We start from the raw sequence: 21,549 nt of genomic DNA, 5'->3' as shown, positions 1-21,549 counted from the left end.
ATACAGACAACTGATTTTAGTACTTTATTGTACTTTCCAGAGAGCTGATTGTAAACAGTTAATATTCATTTATGCTATGCTATGCTAAGCAATAGATGTCTTCATATTTCATTATCTAGCTCATGAAATTTTACACTTGAGTTGTACATAAAATTTTGTGTGGTATTAGGTTTCTTTAATGTTGAAAGGGTTAATGGTATGTTTTTTCAGTTTTAAAGTTGTTGCATGAAACGCTTGTGTACTTCTATTTTTTTACAGGCTTCCTTTATCTGTTATGTTTGAAACAGGACATTTTCCAAATTCTATTTAGAATTTTAAACTTGGGAATTACCACCTGGGTTGCAGTGAGCATGGTAGGAGTTACCTCCCTTGTTAAGTGATCAGCTGTTTATCTTTGAAAGACATTCCTGTCATTCCTAGGCAAAAATGAGACACGATTTCTGTTTTGAAGTGACAGGTACATTTCATGGCAAATAAGGCAGAAAAAGCCACTTCTTTGTACCCGAGAATTCAATCTGTGCTTGTGTAATAAGAATGTTAGGGGAAGTATTTGTCAATTTGTGTAAATAAACACAGCTGACTGTACCTGCAGAGCTTAATTCATGCATGCATTGATTGAGTGGAAGAGTATGTAAGACTTAATCTCTGTTATCGAATGACTTGAGTTAATGTCATTGAAAGCACATACATTGAAATGAATTTGTTACAGGATGTCATAAATATCATAACTACTTAATAACGCCTGAATATTCTATTTTATTGCAAAGTATTGTGAATGGCTACAGAATTGCAGATACTAGAGAGAGCATTCTTTTGAATTGTCATGGCACTCATTTTCATATTACCGTTAACATTTTTGGAATTTAGAGTTTCAGTTTTCAGTTTGTAAGCCCAGAAAGTTTGAAAAGATGATTCTTCTCATAGGTACAATGTGTGAAACCCATTTCTGTTGTTTCCTGTTGTAATATTGCTGTAGTATTTGCTAGGAACGGTAGTAAAAGCTTATTGTACATTTGTGCATTCACAACACACATTTCTGTATTGTGTACAACCTTGAAAACTACTGAGCCCAAATGGCATGGATCATTTCTTGGGCATCCTGTCATACACTATCTGGTAGCAACTTTTATGTTGATAGATTTGTGCCGACTGCAGCAAATAACATTCACTCACTGACTAGAAACTAAACTGTTTGATTACCAAGTCTGGTAAATGATAATAAGTTGTGATGGGCTATTTTCATCCTTTTCAGTTGCTCAAAGGGCACACAATCTGATTATTATTACCCCAGATACCCCAGATACCCCAAAGCAGTGGGATGTTACAGGGTGAATAGTCACGTAACTTATCTCACCGGGTACCCATTTTCTGCTGGGTGAACAGGGGCAATGTGGAACAAATTCACTTGTTTAAGGTGATACCATATGTATCACATGTGCTTTGATCTGGAACATGACTGAAGGCCTAGAATCTCTAAGGAGTCAAGCTGCCAAACACAGTCACCCATCTAAGGGCTTTTCGCACAAAACATTATATCTTCAACTGATTTTGACCTGAGCTCTATGCACAGGACCAAACACTACCACAGTCTGTCTCACAGAAGCAAGTCTGATTTCCCAAGGTTCCCAAATCACTGAGGTTCAGATTGAATGGGTTTATTTGTTACTGTCAGTATTATATAAATATAGAGTGACGAAGCATTAGTCTACAGTCAGGCTTACACAAAAAGGTTGTACTGCTGCAGGTGTAATATCATGTATGAGGGCTAGAACAACTATCACTCACTCACTACTGTTCAGGTTACACTCATAACACGAAGAGAAAAAATTTGCAAGGTGGAATGTGGAGCAAGAATTTTGTGGTTTGTCAACACATGGGAATGTTAGGCCCAGAAACAGATGCTCTCTGACGGGAATTAACTAATTTTAGATCAATGAGATTGCTCTTGGGAGAGGGAATTTTGGTGTGTTTTTATCATCTTATAAGAAACTTGCACTGAAGTCAGGACTATCCATGCTAGTCTGTCTCACAGTCCCTGAACCACACTATTTCACTTCCACCAAGCCCTTTCTGCAATGTTAAAGCCCTAAATGAATTGAGTCTAAATTTCCTAAGGTTCAGAATGTCCCATCTCACTGGGACTCCTTTTTATGTGTTTGTTTCTTTCGAAATCATATGTATTGGAAGACAAAGCGATCAACAGCATGATCATCGACCTGTGTCAACCAACACAGTGAGCCTGACTTCCCAATCCCGTTAGTCTCCTCTTACAACAAAGACCAGTTCTATCCAGGATCTTCACAGGCTCCACCCCTGTGTAGTCTTCATTTCAATATGCTGTTAAGAGCCCTTTACTCCAGCTAATTTTCAGATCTGCTGCATTCTCTCTGGTATAATGGCAATGTTAATTATACTTGTATGTTTTCTACCTTGGAATTTAACATTCGTTAGTACTTCCTCAGGGCTCACTTTAAGCATTTAGAACTTGCACTGCTTCAACCAGAAAATGCTAAGTGGTTTGTATTTCCCACAAGGTTCCAGTGTATGAAGGCCATTTATGGTGTTCCCTGCTGTGATATTGCTGGAATATAGCTAGACTAACAACTAGTCTCTCAAATGAACATGTCTTGCTTAAAAAATTTCAAAGTGAAAAAAAATGTTGCCTTGGCTGATGCAATCACTGGATAGTGTGGTTCAGATAAATATTTACAGGCCACTACCATATAGCTGGAATATTGCTGGGTACTGCCCTGAAAAAAATGCAGGCAGGCACGCAGGCACGCAGGCAGGCACGCAGGCAGGCACGCAGTCAGGCACGCAGGCAGGCACGCAGTCAGGCACGCAGGCAGGCACGCAGGCACGCACGCACGCACGCACGCACGCACGCACGCACGCACGCACGCACGCACGCACGCACGCACGCACGCACGCACGCACGCACGCACGCACGCACGCACGCAGAGGAAGGAAATCATCTTGGTTGCTATGCACTTCAAAATTATCAGTTGTTCCCGTGTTAGCACCTCAGGGACTTGAGACAAACAGCTGGATGACAAACAGGCAATAAGATACTAACATCTTGTTCATACTGATTCTTACAAGTAGAATTCTGCTTCCTCTTTGTTGTTTGATACCCAGTTGATACAGAGATGATACACAGATGATACAGAGATGGAACACAGATGACACACAAATGATACAGAGCAGGCTGACAGGAATGTACGTCATCTTCCAAGAGGGATATCTATGGTTCAGATATAGTAAGTTCCTTCAAGAGTCTGTTTGATTTCTATACTTTTTATAAAATGCTGTTATATTTGGAAGCTTCAAGTTGTTGTCCTGTATAACATTTTAACCAGGGAACATCATTGTCTTTTACATTTTGTTCTCAAATATCTCATTTTAGACCTCTTTTTTCATACTTTGACTTAAAGGGATTTCAGTGAATTTTTAAATGATTTTTTTATTGTTGCTGACTGCAGAACAAAATCTGATTGCAACCAATCACAAATCCTTAACACTTGTACCGTGAAAGGGTATTAGAACAGCGGTTCATAGGAAGGTATGGGAAGCGAATGGGCTGAGACATATTGAACTGTGCAATAGTGTATTCAGTACATGCGAATACTGTTTATTTTTCATATCAAATCAACACTGATTAAGATATTCAAATGTTGACAAAATTGGCACAGACGCACTGGCAAAACCTGTTGTTAGATTGTCACATGACTGGTCACATGATTACTGTTAAAATACAAACACATTTTAACCACTAGGCTACTACACTATCAAGGGCCACCTTTCACAAAACTCTCGTAGGCCTATCATCATGTAACTTTTCTCGTAGCATTTGTTCCTCTTATGTTACAGGATAGGATGTATGAATACTACGAGGAAAGTTACGAAATCTTTGGCTTGTGAAAGTTTTGTGAAATGGGGCCCTGGACTTTGTTGTAGAAAAAGGAAATGTGAACTTAGTCATAAAAGTCAAAGATTGACAAGAAGGATAGCATGAAAGTATCATACATTAATGTTTGATAAAACGTAGGATTTTCTTGTACAGTATGATTTGAGAACCCATCTATTTGTGAGCTTCTGTGACATGTTCCCTCTTAAATCATCTATGTTTGGGAGCCTAGATTACATCCCAGATGACAGATCTCTGGCATTGACAGTAAATGCAGAGCTATTCACCTACCATTTTGTGATAAATCAAATTAAAGCATTCCCAGAGTGAATCTCAGGGAAAAGCTGGCAAAGGAAGTGTGCTGCTCCTGTGTTTGAGCTGCACTGTTGGAGGTAGATTGTAAATTCAGAAACATTAACCACTTGTAGTTGCTGTGCTGATGGGCTGCCAAAACCTGACTCAGAGCTGCAGGGTAGTGACTCTCCTAGGTAGGTTGCACCATCCTGACTTGCAGTAAGACAGACTCTTGGGGCAGCTTGTGCGAATGTTACCCTGTCCCTTCTGGCTTCTGGGCAACATGGAGCCTGATGACTATGTCATGTTGGAAGGCCTTGCTATTGAGTAATATTGCTCATGCCTGAGGGCAGTGTCACGTTTAAAGATGGTTGCCTTATCCTTATTTGCCTGTGAGTATATCAAACCTCAGTGTTGTCACTCTTAGGAAAGTTGCCTTATCCCTGGTTGCCCCTGAGGACACAGAACCTGAAAGTTGCCACTTGAGGATGGTTGCCTTATCCCTGGCTGCCCCTGAAGACACAGAGCCTAAGACTTGTCACTTGAGGATGGTTGCCTTATCCCTGTTTGCCCCTGAGGACACAAAACCTGAGAGTGGTCACTTGAGGATGGTTGCCTTATCCTTGTTTGCCCCTGAGGGCACAGGACCTGAGGGTTGTCACTTAATAAAGGTTGCCTTATCCCTGTTTGCCCCTAAGGACACAGAACCTAAGAGTTGTCACTTGAGGAAGGTTGCCTTATCCCTGTTTGCCCCTGAGGACACAGAACCTGAGAGTTGTCACTTGAGGAGGGTTGCCTTATCCCTGTTTGCCCCTGAGGACACAGAACCTGAAAGTTGTCAGTTGAGGATGGTTGCCTTATCCCTGTTTGCCCCTGAGGGCACAGGACCTGAGGGTTGTCACTTGAGGAAGGTTGCCTTATCCCTGTTTGCCCCTGAGGACACAGAACCTAAGAGTTGTCACTTGAGGATGGTTGCCTTATCCCTGTTTGCCCCCGACCACACAGAACCTGAGAGAGGTCACTTGAGGATGGTTGCCTTACCCCTGGCTGCCCCTTAGAACACAGGACCTGAGGGTTGTCACTTGAGGAAGGTTGCCTTATCCATGTTTGCCCCTGAGGACACAGAACCTGAGAGTTGTCAGTTGAGGAAGGTTGCCTTATCCGTGTTTGCCCCTGAGGACACAGAACCTGAGAGTTGTCAGTTGAGGATGGTTGCCTTATCCCTGTCTGCCCCTGAGGACACAGGACCTGAGGCTTGTCACTTGAGGAAGGTTGCCTTATCTCCGTTTGCTGCTGAATGACATAAAACCTGAGGCTTGTCACTAAATAAAGGTTGCCTTATCTCTTTTTGCTGTTGAATGATATAAAACCTGAGGCTTGTCACTTAATAAAGGTTGCCTTATCTCTGTTCACTGCTGAATGATGTAGAACCAGAGAATTGTCACTATAAGAAAGTTGCCTTGTCTCTGTTTTCTCCTGTCAAATAAAACCTGAGGCTTGTCACTCTTGGAAGGTTGCCTCTTCTCTGTTTTCCCTCAAGCAGTACAGAACCTAAATGTAGCATTATATATACAAATATTGTCTTTTTCTGCTTTATGAAAAATTCAAGAAGCCAAGATCCTCATGATAGTGACCTTGTTGGAAGGTTGCCCTATGTCACCTTGACAAGGATGACTCACAGAGCTGCAGGGTACAGTGCCCTTGAAAGGTTGCCCTGGCCGCCTTGCTGGGGTAGTGACCCTTGATGGAAGCTGGCCTCACCCTCCTGCCTGCCAGTCTCTGCTTGTCAACAGTTGTCTTATTGACCATCTACAGAGTGTATGAAACGCGTTGTGGTTTATTGATCCTGGTTTATGGCTTTAGAACAGTCTGACCAGGCTTCTGTCACCTTGACATTTCATTGGTCATCTCTGTTGACACGGGAAGCCCATGTTGTCTCACTCAGCTGGAGTGATGCGGTCATACTATATTAATTACGAATACTTAAGATTCTTGCATTAATGTGTTGATACTTTGGTATTAACTTGTTTCAGCCGTCGAAGTCTGGTGTTGATCTGATTGAGTTCAGTCTACACTCTTCAACTGGTTTGCCTAAAATCAGAATCTGAAAGGATTTTACAGAATGATCCATCAAAAAAAAAAAAACTTCAAGAAAAGAGAAAGTTGACTGATGTCTGAAAAAGGCTGGCAAATAGAAATTCTTAAAAAAACTTGCAAATATCAGTAAGATTAGATACATAGCATGTCAAAATGAGTGAAATCAAAATACCCTGAAATTGTAGTCAGATGAGCACAATGGCTCAGAGTTATGAGGTATTGAGTTTGCAGGATCTGCTGGTTTGTTTAGGTCCTCAAATTTCCCAATGTCTTTAATACGTCAGCACCTGGGTGTCAGCTATTGTTTTTGCTCAAAGATTTCACCAAAGTAGCAAATGTGAAGATTCTTTATTTCTTGCTTTCGTCTCATATGCTCTGAACACTGAAATATATTGCTAATAGGTCCTACTCCCTCACCGTGAGTACTAACCTATATTATTGCCAGTGTGAGGTCCTATTTAACAGTCATGTCTTAGTTTCACCCTAAGACTGTACTATTTCTGCCACCTTGAAGCACTTTTTTCAAAAGCTACACACTAAATTCTGCAGTAATGATCATTCTGTCAAATTAATACCTCCAGAAGCCATTTACAAACAAATTCCCTAAAATCCAAGGAGGAGGTCTTGCAAGTGGTATTCTAATAATATCAAACCTCTGTGATCAGAACTGACTGTATATGCTATCTTACTACTGAGTTTCAGAAAAGCAGCCCTACTCTATCCAATTATTGAAAACCATGTTTTCGAGCATGTTTGTGGTGAAGTGGTGGAAAAACTTCACTTTGGGGTTCATAAGGTGCAATGCACTTAATTATCCTGATTAAAAGCGGTATTCCCTCAAACTCACTCTTGTGCCAAGATAGAGAACTTCCACAAATTTATCTGTTTATTTTAGTTCTTGCATCCTTGAGTTTTATAACCATACTTGACAAATTCATGTTGAAAGGTGCAGTAGATCAAAGCTGGTCTAGCAAGCTTCCCACCAGGTTGTTCCACATGCAGCGTTCAGAATCTCTGTGTCAGGCTTCAACAAGTTATCATATGTTTGGCATGCAGAAGGGAAAGTTAGACCCCTACTCATTGCAGCCTTAACAAACACTTATGTTTCAAGCCTTTTAGGTCCTGTTTAAGGCTGTCTGGTCTATCTCTCAGTCCCTGAACCACACTATCTTCCCTTCATTCGGAGCTCCCTGCAATGAGAAAGCCTTAAATAACGCAAGTCTAGATTTCTCCAGGTTCTGAGTCTCTGGTCTCCCTTGGGCTCCTTTACAATTTAAATGGATTTATTTGTTGCTATCATAATTATGTATATTCAGAGACTAAGCGTTTGTCTACTTTTCAGTTTGACTGTGTCTATATGTTACTGTTAATATGATATATATTCAGGGTTGAGTGTCTGTCTAAAGTCTTCCTTGAATGTTGGATCTGGTTGGGTGAAATTCATAGTCAGGCATTACCTGAGACAAGTCCAGATTTAAAGGTTTCAGGTTTTTGCAACCAAATAAAACATGACCGGAAGATAAGTTCAATGAATGATTTTCGCATGTAATTTGATGGACACATTTTAACTGAGAATACACAATTGTTACTTCTGGGCTTAGACATTGAGTTATTGAAGGGTTGAATGGAGAGAGACAGATGATACATAGATACAGATGCAGTCTAACAAGGATGCAGACAGGCAAATATGCAAGCAGACAATGATGCAGGCGGAACAAGAAACTTGGCTTTGATCTTTCACGTCAGATTTAATCATTTATGACTAAGAGGTTGTACTTGTTCTGTTTGTCTTGGGATAAGGGTTAATTATCTTTTTGGCCTTAGTGGAACATATCTGACAGCTGAATATAGCTCCCAGTTTATATCTTTGCTCACAGATGGTTCTGATCAGCTGCTGACAAAAGTTTCCTGATGTTTGCATTACCATCTCTATGAAGAAAGAAAAAGTCCAGACATATCAGAACCTCTTCGTGGTTTCACAAGGGGCTGGCTATAACTAGTGGTTGTGTTGTCAGAGCAGAAGTGCAACTGTCTTGGTAGCAGCAGATTGTTGGCTGCAGGTTGCCTTACTTGTGTAATGTCTAGTACATGGGTCACATCACAATGGTCTGTGACTGTGAGTTACTGCTTGTTTAACAGAAGGACAGCAGCCATACTGGGTGTTGTCAATTTCTGGTGTCACATTCCAACTCTGCCTTCACTAGCAACCGGTCAGTAGCTGTAAGTTACTGCCTGTTTAACAAAAGGACAGCAGCCATACTTGTTTCTTGTCAGTTGAAACTGTCACTTCCCAAAACAGCTGTCAGTGCCTGTGAGTTACTGCTTGTTTGACAAAAGAACAGCAACCATACTTGGTGTCGTCAGTTCCTTGTGTCACATTCCAACACTGACTTCACTAGCAGCCGGTCAGTAGGTGTGAGTTACTGCTCGTTTGAAAGGACATCAACCATACTTGGTGTCGTCAGTTCCTTGTGTAACATTCCAACACTGACTTCACTAGCAGCCGGTCAGTAGGTGTGAGTTACTGCTCGTTTGAAAGGACATCAACCGTACTTGGTGTCGTCAGTTCCTTGTGTCACATTCCAACACTGACTTCACTAGCAGCCGGTCAGTAGGTGTGAGTTACTGCTCGTTTGAAAGGACATCAACCGTACTGGGTGTCGTCAGTTCCTTGTGTCACATTCCAACACTGACTTCACTAGCAGCCGGTCAGTAGGTGTGAGTTACTGCTCGTTTGAAAGGACATCAACCGTACTGGGTGTGGTCAGTTCCTTGTGTCACATTCCAACACTGACTTCAGTAGCAGAGGGTCAGTAGGTGTGAGTTACTCCTCGTTTGAAAGGACATCAACCATACTTGGTGTGGTCAGTTCCTTGTGTCACATTCCAACACTGACTTCAGTAGCAGAGGGTCAGTAGGTGTGAGTTACTGCTCGTTTGAAAGGACATCAACCATACTTGGTGTGGTCAGTTCCTTGTTTTACATTCCAACACTGACTTCAGTAGCAGAGGGTCAGTAGGTGTGAGTTACTGCTCGTTTGAAAGGACATCAACTGTACTGGGTGTGGTCAAATCCTTGTGTCACATTCCAACACTGACTTCAGTAGCAGAGGGTCAGTAGGTGTGAGTTACTGCTCGTTTGAAAGACCAGTGTTTCTTACTACATGTGTGAAGCCCTTTTCTGGTCAGCCCTACTATTGCTGAAATATTGCTAAAAGTGGCATAAATCTAAACTTACTCAATGTTCTTACATAAAACAACAGAAGAATAAGTTGTGCAGCCAGACTGGGATGCATCAGTGTTTGTATCGATCATCACATATAACATACTTAATGGACCGGTGTATAGTGGCACAATTAGTCATACCCCAACCAGACTAATCGCAGTTTAACATGTTGCAGTGGTAATAATTCCGTCCGCAGTTTAAATATGTCTGTGTGATTGCTGTCCGGAGCTGACCATCCCGGTCCAGCGGTGACTAATTTCCATTGATTTACCATCCCAATCCATTGATGCCGCAACCTTTCACAGATTACTGATAGTCTGTAAATGTGGCTAGACCCAGACTGACCCAACACGTGCTCGCTGATTATCTCCCCTTGCTATACAAATATTCCCATCCTCTCCCAACTGTTGGCGTTATTAATTATATATGTCATAGTGCTGTGTTGCTGTTGTGAATAATATATTGCAGTTTGTTTTGTTGCTCTTATGAACATGATATTACTACTTTTTGTGTTGCTATTATCGATATTATGTTATGATTCTTGTGTTCCTGTTATAAATAATTTATCACAATTTGCATATCTGGGATATGGCTGTAGGAGTTCTTTGTGATATGGATGTTGAAATGAGTTTTCATATTAAGCAAGATGTTTCATGTAAAACAATGTGATGCAGATAAGGGGAAATGATCAATCATTGATGAAGATGAAGCTTTTTGTGGTGAAGACGCTAATGAACTGATGATGATGATGATGATTATGATGATGATATGATGATATGATGATGAGTAGTAGTAGTAGTAGTAGTAGTGGTGGTGATGATGTGACAACTGATGATGATGATGATGATGATGATGATGATGATGATGATGATGATGATGATGATAGCAATGATGGCAGCAATAATGAAAATATTTGGTCTGACACTTTCCCTATATGTGTTTCTAGAATCCTACCCAGCTTAGTCATCAGCTGCAGTAGGAAGTGTTTACAGAGATGTTTCCATGGTAATGTGATAGTGTTGCAAATGATGTTTGAGACACCTTATTACAGGTTTACATTTGCTTGCTGTCCTCTTCCCTGATAAGTGCATTTTCATGACAAGAGAACTATGTTGTGGTTATGAGTTGGGGAAGAGACAAAAACTGATACCAGTGTTGGTGATATCCTGCATCATGCACAACTGTTCCCTCACAGATGTGTGTCTCACCCCTGTCTTGCTCTTGTAGCAGCACATAATTGCAAGCTGGAAAACAAAAAAGTTACAACACTCTTACAGTCCTACCTGTATTCAGACTTCTGGATGAACTTCCTGGTTTGTCTTTGATGATTGCTGCATTTATTTTCAGTTGCTTGATTTCAAATGCTAAGTACAAGTTTCCTTACTTTGCCACATAAGCATTCAGTGGGAATTTCTTCTATCTAAAAGTTGATCTTTGTCACGAAGAAAAAGTGTCATCCTTTTCATAAATCTGTTAGTTTAGGCAGGTTTATGTTCGGTCTGAGATATTGCAAAATATCATATTGTTGTTGTTTTTTGAGACTTTTGTTTTATTCCTGTCTATGACTGTTTTAAACTTAGAATTCACCACTGTATCTCTTTCTGCCACCCTGGCACACTATCTCTGTCCACTATCCTGACTCTCCAGTCAACACTATCTCTGTCCACTATCCTGACTCTCCAGTCAGCACTGTCTCTGTCCACTGTCCTGACTCCCCAGTCAGCACACTCTCTGTCCACTATCCTGACCCCCCAGTCAGCACTATCTCTGTCCACTATCCTGACTCTCTGCATCTCTGCATGCCCAAACTATCTCTGCACCCATCCACTTACCAGTCTACAAATCTATTGTTGAACTGGTCATGATTAAACAGAGCCCATATTATAAACATACTGAGTAATGTGTGAGTAAGTCAGTGCCAGAACGCCAGAACACCAGCGAGATGTAATATCAGTAGCTTTTGAATGTCAGAAGGCACTTAAAAATATGGTTATGCCCACTGGCTAATGTTTCCATTGAACCAAATGAAAAAGCTTTGACGATATTCCTATATATATCAATGTCAATTTCAGAAAAAAACTGTCAATTTCCATCTCACTTTCCTTCATTTTAAACATACTGAAAAAGATTATTTGATCAGTGAAAAAAATCATTATTTTCTTCAGTCATTCATCTCTTGATTCAACCTGTGTATTTTCCAAAGTAACCTTGAGAAGTACTAAAGGTTGTATCACCAGAAAACTCCCTGCAAATGGACCAACAGCTTAAAACAACAACTAGAACAGTATCACTGGCGCTGGAAGATAAAGTTAATGTATTCGTAAGTGCGAGTTCACCTCTTGACCTCCTTGTGCATGGAGATATTGAAGTGATCAGCTGGCCGCTAATCAAACTAGGGTAATTGTAGCTGTAATTACGCTGTGGTGCTTGGACAGGCAACATGGAGGATACTATTGAGGAGAAAGCTGGATGTTTCTGTTACATTGCCATACAACAACTGCCCCTTGGAGCAGAGAACTGTAAGCATACATTCATTTCTCTCTGTTCATATAGCTGTAAAACATCAGAGCAACCTCAGCTTGCCCACAGGCTAGTAAAGTCACAAATGGCAAGAGAACTAAACAACTATGAATTTGAGTGCCTGCCTGACATGTGTGTCTCACAGTCCCTAAGCCACATAATTTTCCCTACCGTCTCCTCCTTGCAATGCAAAAACCCTACATGAAGCAAGGCTAGATTTCTTCTGAATTTCCCATCTGACTGGGGCTTCTTTTCAATGGGATTATTTTATACTATCAAATATATGTAGACATGTATAGGACAGGCCACGGTGACGTCAGTGTTTTGATCATGTGACGCGCCCGTGTACTTCCGGTAGGCAGAAGTTAAACATAAACACGAGAGAACCATACAAGCTGCATACATTTGATCGTTGACTTGTCATACGTAACAACTCCTCCCGATGTGGTTTTCTTTTTTCCTTTGGTGTGTTGTATAATGAGACAAGTACACAGACTTTATTTTTCTAAAACATTTGTGGAAAGTATGAAATTGACAATATCCAGATTTCATACTTCACTCTGGCCCAATACTGCAAGTCTTCGTTTTTTAAAGCAAGAATGTAATGCAAAAACTCCCAAGTGTTTGTCTCGCATTTCTTTCAAACAATACAAACTTTGAACAAATAATCCCTCACATCCTGTTTCCTTGCTTACATATTGTCAATGGCATAATCAGGAAAGGTGAGTAATCTGCCTCACCTGCCACTCATACATGTTACATAAACACCACTCCAAACCTTCCTTGTCAACTATAACAACACATGCATCTACAGTTCCAACGTCTATAAATGGCATTGAGTTACCATTTTATCACATTAATTCCTACTTATAAAAAACACATACAAAAGCAGCCTTGATCTATGCTAATCTCACCAACAGGGTGGTTTCAAAACTTTCCAGACACACTTGTAGTAGGCATCAGTAATATAGTCTGGTTCATAATTATTGAGAATTTTTCTTCTTACTTTGAGCTATCCTAACACCTCAACTGATTCACTGATACTTAAAACTAAGTTATGGTATAAGGGAGGTAACTCATCTTGGCCTACTGAGTATAGTACAATTAGAGTTACCTCCCCTGAATTTGTAGCAGACGTCATTTTCCTCAGCACTGTCAACAATGTCTGCTGAAGATAAAAGAAGGTTGATTTTTGAGTTGTGTAATCAAGGAATTGATGATGTAAATACATTGGCAGAGAGAACAGGAACTCCTCTTTCTACTGTGTATAGGATTAGGAGGAATTTTAAAGAGGGAAAGGATTTGGGGCACCAGAAAGGAGAAGGGAGACCCAGAAAATTGGACTTCTCAGATCGCGTCCGGCTGGGAATTTTAGCGTCTAAAAAGCAAAGGGCAAGCATCTCCAACATCAGGTATGAAATGATAGAAAGCGGATCAACAGTTGTATCAAAATCTACAGTTAGAAGAAATTTGATTGATCTTGGATGGGAGAAAAAGACTGGAATTCCTTCTCCTCACATGAAACAAGAACATAAAGACAGGAGTGTTGAGTGGTGTTTGGCACATGAAAACTTTGACTGGGAAAATGTGATTTTTACTGATGAAAGCTCAATATGGGTATATCCCAATAATGTGAAAATATGGACAAAGTCTGCGTCAGCACCGTTGTATCGACGACCTAAATACAGCCCAAAGTTTCATGTATGGGGAGGGATATCCTTATTAGGAACGACCCCGCTGTGTGTGTTTGAGGGAAATCTGACAAGTCAACGCTACACTAACATATTAGATAATTTTCTCCTTCCAAGTGCACATGTGTTTTATGGAAATGACTGGATTTTGCAGCAAGATAATGATCCTAAACACACCGCAAAACATGCCAAGCAGTGGTTTCAGGAGAAAAATGTGACTGCATTACCATTTCCTGCATTTAGTCCTGACTTAAATCCCATTGAGAACATTTGGGGGATGATGAAGGAATGTGTGAATCAAAAGGGGTTGACAAAAATTGAAGACAGAAGAGAGAAGTGGTCCGATACTGGGACAGCATAACTCACGAGACACTAACCTCTCTGATAGGAAGTATGCCTACCCGTCTTAGACTGTGCCGTGAAGCTCAAGGAGACTTGATAAAATATTAAATTGTTACCTACACAACATGAAAAGGTCAGTTCACTTTCACAATACATTCAATTTTATCTGATTTGTTCTCGTTTAATAATATGAAATGCTTTAGCTATTCTCAATAATTTTGAACCATACTGTATATTCTTCATTCCTATCAATCCAATATGTAAGTTAGACAGTCATCTCACAAACAAAATTTTCTCGTATTGTCATCGACATTGTGGTACTGTATCGGAAAAACGTGTCCGCTTTCCACATATTCATATGCTTTCAGTTACTTGAAGGGTCTTGCAGATTCGAGGGTGAACTGACCTGGGGTGTCTATCAGATAGAAATAAAATGTTAAGTACAAAATCCGACCATTGTTTGCCTTTCACGCTACACCGTTCCCATCGTTATCATCAACCATTGTGGCTTTCTGCCTACCCATGTCTGAGTGAGCATGGTTGTGACGTCATTTCCGTAAACATATGGACACAGCTATATGTATTCAGAGACAAAGGGTTTGTGTAGACATGTATTGAAATAGTGTTTGTTGGCTCACAACCCGACAGTTTGTCAATCAAGAATACAATTCTCACTTTTGGAGTGCCCAATAATAGAATAAATAAAGATTATGTAATGTTCATCAGGGTCTGTAAATGCTTCTCACAGCGAACGATATAGTTAATGAAACTTTAATGTCAACTTCAAACACTTCCTTGGAGTTCGTCTATGTAAACAGCATTCCATTTCATTTTGTTATTGATTGAAGATATAGTGTAGTGAAGTATGTTTTTCTCATCAATATCCAAATATCGGTTGATGCCTTTTTTGAGAAGTGATAAGGTTTTGATTCCTGGTTAAAAGATCTCTGAACGTTATTCCCTTTTTTGAAAGTGTGAATACTTTTATAATATATAGTATTCATTTTCTGATATGCACAAAATCTGAAATAAGATACACCAAGTTATCGTATGTTGCCTAATACTTGATGGTAGGGTTTGATAAAATATCTCTCAAAATTTGCTCAGGATAATAAAGGACAAAGGTTAGAATGTGTTGTCTGTCATCAATCAATAGTAGTTATAACTGATAATCTGTCTGTTTACATTATCTAGAGAAAAAAATATTTAAACATTCTGAAAATTTATCAATGTTTTCACTGAAATTAGAACAGTTTATACTTTGTATCCTCTTAAAACAAATATACTCTTCAAACAAAGTAGGGGAACCTGAACTTTCAATATGGATAGGAAGTGTAAACGTTAAATGTTTCAAGGACAGACATCTAATGAATGCACCACCATTCAGAACATTAATTTTGACACTCATCTTGCATCACACATTTGTTAGTGTTTGTTTATAGATGTTTGTTTTAAAATGAAAAACATATACCTGCAAATTACATACCAGACATCAATCATCTTTTAAAAGCGACTACATTCCAAATAACCATGGTTGTAAGATAGTGCAAATAGTGACGCACTCTCAAAACATTCAATAAAAAAACTCTGATAAATCTCCTAAATATTTTTAATCGTACATTAAAAAAAAATGAATATCCCCTACCTTTTTAAAGAGTATAAATAAGGAAAATAAATGACTTATTCAATTTAACTTAAGACTGGTTCACAATGGTTCACTGTGGTGCAGTTTCCCCTTATTCTGTGTAGATGCACAGATGAACCTGCTATCAAAAGTCTGGTTAGGTAGTTGAACGTGCTAGCCTTAAACTTATTTCAGGTAGCTTAAAAATTGGAATTCTAAGTAACTGTTAAGAGATTTCTGAGATTAAAAATGTTCACATATTGTTTCCTCTATAGAAAGACTAAAACATACTCATAGACACAGATTGTTGTCAGGTTGGTGTGTGTTGTATTAGACACGTGTGCATGTAATTAAACTGAAGATAATATCTTCTCCCTGCAGAGCAAGGAATGGTCAGTCAGGTGCTGTTTCCTGCTACTGTGATAATCATCCATGTTTCTGTCAGTGTAATCACCTGATTTTGACAATATTAAGGTATTGTTTATACGGCTGTGAGCTGGTATCACTTGACCCAACCAGAGATGGAGTTGATTATGAGGGGGAGGGGGTGGTGAGGGGAGGGGTTGTGAAGGTGGAGGTGCTGGTGAGGGGGAAGGGGGCTGTGATAGCTTGGCTATTCCTTGCAGGGATTTTAGTAGATATCTCCTCATGAGATAAGTGATGGCGATTGTAAGTGCTGAGACAAAGCTGGGTTAGAGTATTTACTTTGACTGTGGATAACCCTCACTCGGGTGTATGACACATATCAGGGTTTTCGGACTGGTCTATGATTCATTAAGACCTGTGAAATGTGAAATGGACTACATTGTTTTCACAGGGTTATCGTTTACCGTGTCTTTCAGATCTATCTTAGAGACTAGTAGCTTAGTGGTCAGTGTACAGACCCTGGAACGAAAATAACTCCAAGAAAGTCTACAGTGCTTTGGCAAGTCTAGGTTTCATCCATTTTTGGAAAGGGCAGTGGTGTAGTCAAGTGCTTAAAGTGTTCACTTGTCATGCTGAAGGTGAGGGTTTGATTTTCCAGATGGGAACTGTGTTCGAAGCGCATTTCTGGTGTCTGTCGTTGTGATATATGCTGTAAAACAAGCTCACTCGTCACTCACATAAGCACAGATTACTGCAGTGTATGAAGCTCACTCACTTCAGCAAAGCTTCTATAGGGACAGAAACGCAACTGTCTGACCTATAGGCTACCCCTTGTGAATTTTGTACTAAATATATTACACCCAGCCAGGAAATACATGAGAATCGACATAAATTGGTTGTAGGACAGTTTGTATGTCAAATGTTCCAACTCCACTACATACAGAATAGTTTATCATGCAAGAAAGATATACTGTATTGTTTTTGTGTTTGGATACAAAATTACATTGGTGTATGATTGTTCCACTATTTTTCTAATGATCTTCACAGCCAGGTACACTCTGTACAACAACCACAAGCATTGATTTTATTTCATTGTCCTGCAAATAATTTGTAAAAGAAAAAAGCTTCACAACATTGAGGAAAGAACTGTGACCTTGCCTCCTTTTGAACAGTGTTGTGAACTGAATGATTTATATATGTTCTTTGATGGAAAATAAGTCATGTGGTATTGTGTTTTGACCTAGTTTGTCTCAACCAGATGTGACCCACTTGGATGCTGAGTTTCAATTGGTTCTCAGTAACTGGGCCAGTCAAATGAGGCAACTAAATGAATTGGGTTGTCAGGCTACCAGATGAAAGACATCTTCACAATTGAGTATGGATTATTGCTCATCATATCAGTCACTGGTTGGCTTGTCCATAGTGAATTACCAGGGCCCTGTTGTTCAAAAGCCTGTTAAATTTTTGTTAGCTGTTTAAAGGGTCATTAGTGTTTAACAGTGCGTTAAAATTATGGTGCTTTGAACAACCTGACCCAGGTTATAGATTTGAAATGAGTTGATATAATAAGTGAGTTGATATTGTACATGGGTCATCTATAGACATAATACAGATGAACAGTGATTTACCATTTACTTTCAAAATGTGTGGTTCAGATAATCCCTAACTTGGATACTGAATTTTATAAATGTACTTAACCTAAAATTATTAATGATTTCAGGCACAGTATCTGCATATACTTCTTGTCAAGAATCTGTTGTGCATCCCTTTGGGCACAGTATATATTTCTCCTATGTACATTCTGTACACTGTGCACATTCTTTTGCATCAATCATTGTGTGAGTTTGGTGTTTGGCATGTAACCAAAATCCATGTTCTTGTGGATAGGCTCTTTAATGTTCAGGACAAAAAAATATGTTGTGTGTATCTGGCCCCGTCAGTATTTCCAGTGATAGAAAGCAATTTGTCATGCATCCGTGTAACTTGCTGTTCAACATGTGTTCAATGATACACACAATCACTGGGATATAAACGTTGTCTATAGCCCTGTAGTGTAAATGTATACAGGAAACTGCCTTGATAGCTGGCAGGAACTGCACTCTGGGTATATCCGATTCAGGGAATATTCTCAAGTAGTTGTATACTTTCTAAGATATGTTCTGTTGTGTCGGAGGTGAAAGGGCACAAATCTTGTTTGTGACACACATGATGGATTCATATGTATTGATTTATATATGTAGTATACACTTACTGACAAAATTGACTTTCTTTCTTTGTTTATTTGGAAAAAATAATCACTTATGGCATAGCAACATTACAATAATTATAGTTTTCTTTAGTAATAAAGACTTTGGAAGATCAGGGTCTGAAATGATCTTCAGCAGCCATGCTTCTTGTAAGAGGCAACTTTAGGGATCTGATGGTGATTCTTGCTGAATTTGTTGACACATGTCTTCGTATCCAAGTTGCGTAGATCAATGTTCATGATATTGTTCACTGATTGTCTGGTCCAGAGTCTGTTATTTACAGACATGTTGCCATAAAACTGGAATATTACTGAGTGCAGCATTAAGAAAAAACTGAACACACTGGTGTCCCTGTCATGATACTGCGAAACGTAGAGATGCAACTCACTCACTCAGTCACACACCCACCTTCCTTGTAGTGTACATGATTCTCATCAATGGGAAAAATAAACAAAGCCCGGGGAAGTTTGAAAGGTTCTGTGACTGCGTGGGATGTGGTTGACTGCTGGCTGACATGGGTGAAGCAACTCATTTCATATAATTATGTAAGAGTGGAATGTTGTTTGTGCAGTTATATTGTGCATGTACTTGGGTACAGCTCCCTAAATCCGTCTGACACATAGTTGAAATACTCTCCTCCATTCTGAAAGTTCAGTATCATTATTTCATGTTAGATACCACTACCTCACAGGAAGGGGAGCTATTATCATTAATAATTGCACAAGCGTAATATTGTTTTTACTATTTGTAAGTAGAGGTTAGGTAGTCAAGCTTGTTTCTTGTCCCATCAGCAGTCCGGGTTCAAATTCTGATGTGCTGCACAGTGTGAACGTGTGTTATACTGGTTGATACTGCTGTGATGTTGCTACAAGTAGTGTGAAACCACACTCACTTGATCACTTCGGATAATTAAATCAGTTCATTAACAGCTCCATGTGTGTGAAATATTCGAGGTTTGTATAGCTTATATATTTCACATCCAACCACCATCACTCGTCCTCTGACCACCTCACCTGGCTCACCCTTCCATCAGTTCCAACTACCCAGTTCACCATCCAACTTACCTTTATATCAGTTCAAATCACTTAACTTTGATTTGATTTGTCAGGCTACCATAACCTGGTAACTCATCATCCAACTTTCCCTTCACATCAGTTCCAGTATCCTCACCTAACTCACCATTACATCAGATCCACCCCCCAAACTCACCATCATATCAATTCCAATTCGTCTCCTCCACCCCCCCCCCCATCCCTGTACTGTCCCTCCCTCTCCAATTCACCATTACATCAGTTCCAACTAGCTTATCTACCTCCCCATCTTAATCGCTTCAAAGAAACGCACCCAGCTCCAAGCACCTCACCCATTATGACTATTCAAGCCCACAAAGACTACATCCCAACCCATCATCATCCACGTTAAGCCTTCCCACAGAAATTGTACACGTGTCTAGATTGAAAAATAACTACCAAAGGCACAGTTTTCGCTGTTCATTTGAAATATGAATAAACATGAATCTTCCCAAATGTCAGAAATAATTATGCTTATGATTCAAAGTCTATATTCAGTATTGATTCATTTCAATTGTATATTGAATCATACTTTGTCCAAGAAAGAGGTCTTTTTTGTAAGTCATGCACAAATTTCTACATCCATCACTTCGACCCTGCTCTGTCCTTTCTACATAGTGATGTTAGTATTTTCTGTATATTAGGCTTGGGGGTTGGCAAAATTTTCATATTGTGATATATTGTGAAATGTGTTGGTGTATTGCAATATGTATTGCAATATTTTGTGAAAGTGTAACACATGGTTTAAGGTAAAGATACTACTGTCTCCTTTCTTTTGAAACAATTTCACCGGTCACTATCAGAATTCAAATGTAACTGTGCAAGCGATCAGCTGGAAATGTTTTCAAATTAAAGACTTTTCTTTAAAGGTTGGAACTCAATAAAAAGCGTCTGCAGTGGCATCCATCATTTTGGTTCGTTCATCCCTACAACAAGTGCTGGTACCAAAGCCTTTTTTTTCATTTATGAGGTTTAAGAATCATGCAAAGGCAATCATATGACCAATAAACGTATCCAAACTATCAATATATAATAATGTAAAGGACATACAAATGATATCAGTATTTTTGACATTGTCACAAAAATAACCAAACGTTGTCATTATTATTGGTTTAACTGGTTTGGGTAGCAATAAACTTGTTGTCCACCCTGGTCTGTCTCACAGTCCTTGAACCACATTATTTTCCCAACTACCAGTCTTTCACTGCAGTGATATAACTTTAAAGAAAGCAAGTCTATGCTGCAGTCTCCCTGAAGCTCCTTTTCAATTTATATGGGTTAGTTTATTATTATCAAAATCATACATATTCAGAGACTGTGGATTAGTATAGGCCCACCCCTACTGTATATATTTTTCTTAATGTCCTGTACTCAATTGCCGGAAAGCTGACTTCACCAAGACAGGATTGCATTTTGTCATGCAAATTTAATTCAAGAGAACATGGAGTTTAAACAAGTAATCAGATGAAATGTCATGCTTGTAAAATTTGGGAAATGTCAAAAGTTAAGTGTGCTGATGAATGAAGCAGGAATGTAGATTACTTGATTGTCTGTGTTTTCTAGGTAGGACATTAACATGTACATCAGCGCAGCAGCGTGGTAAAGGCTGGATTGTCACTGTTTCCCCGTCAGTTTACTGGGCAATGGTGTATCGCTGTTTAGTCTAGCAATATGTCAGGCATTTGTATGTATTGTAAATATTTGAAAGAAACTGTATCTGTCACAACTGTACCAAAGAAATATGTCCATTACTCCCAATATATTGGGGTTTGTTTTGATAGCAGATGGCAGTTTTACTTAATGATTTCCAATTTTAACATTTAAACAAATTATTTTTGTTGAAGATCTACCTGTTAGGCAGCTAATAGGAAACCTTTAATGAAACTGTTAATTGAAGAATGAAAAGGGAAAGTACATACATCAATCTGTCTGCATCATACACTTTATTACAGATTCTCAAAGTCTGTCATACAGACCCTGATACAAGTCTAGAAAAGGTGGCATGTCTACATTTCCACAGCTTCTGTAAAAGAAGAATGTCTTGGGGTTGCTTTTCATCATATTTTTTTTGGATAATTTGATTTTTAAAGTTTTTACAGTAAAACATGTTCATTTCAGAGACAAGATGTTAGTCCAACATTCTCAGTAAAATAGATTCTAGTACTTT

The 21,549-nt window shown here is 39.3% G+C and overlaps 1 protein-coding gene across 3 annotated transcripts in view; it reads left to right on the top strand.

Moving 5' to 3' along the window:
- Positions 1–21,549, top strand: part of LOC137281839 (fibronectin type-III domain-containing protein 3A-like) — a 150,469-nt gene that overhangs the window by 47,217 nt on the left and 81,703 nt on the right. Inside the window, exon 1 of one of the 3 annotated variants that reach the window (XM_067813479.1) lies at positions 11,941–12,042. The exons of the other annotated variants lie outside the window; for them this stretch is intronic. Within the exon in view, the coding sequence (XP_067669580.1) occupies positions 11,964–12,042 (79 nt within the window). The 5' untranslated portion in view covers positions 11,941–11,963. Of the gene's footprint in view, positions 1–11,940; positions 12,043–21,549 lie in introns of those variants that run through there. 3 annotated transcript variants of the gene reach the window in all.

Source organism: Haliotis asinina, chromosome 4 (genome assembly GCF_037392515.1).
Source record: "Haliotis asinina isolate JCU_RB_2024 chromosome 4, JCU_Hal_asi_v2, whole genome shotgun sequence".
NCBI classification, from domain to species: domain Eukaryota; kingdom Metazoa; phylum Mollusca; class Gastropoda; order Lepetellida; family Haliotidae; genus Haliotis; species Haliotis asinina.
The sequence above is the reverse complement of the archived record's forward strand: the minus strand, read 5'-3'. Positions and strand labels throughout refer to the sequence as shown.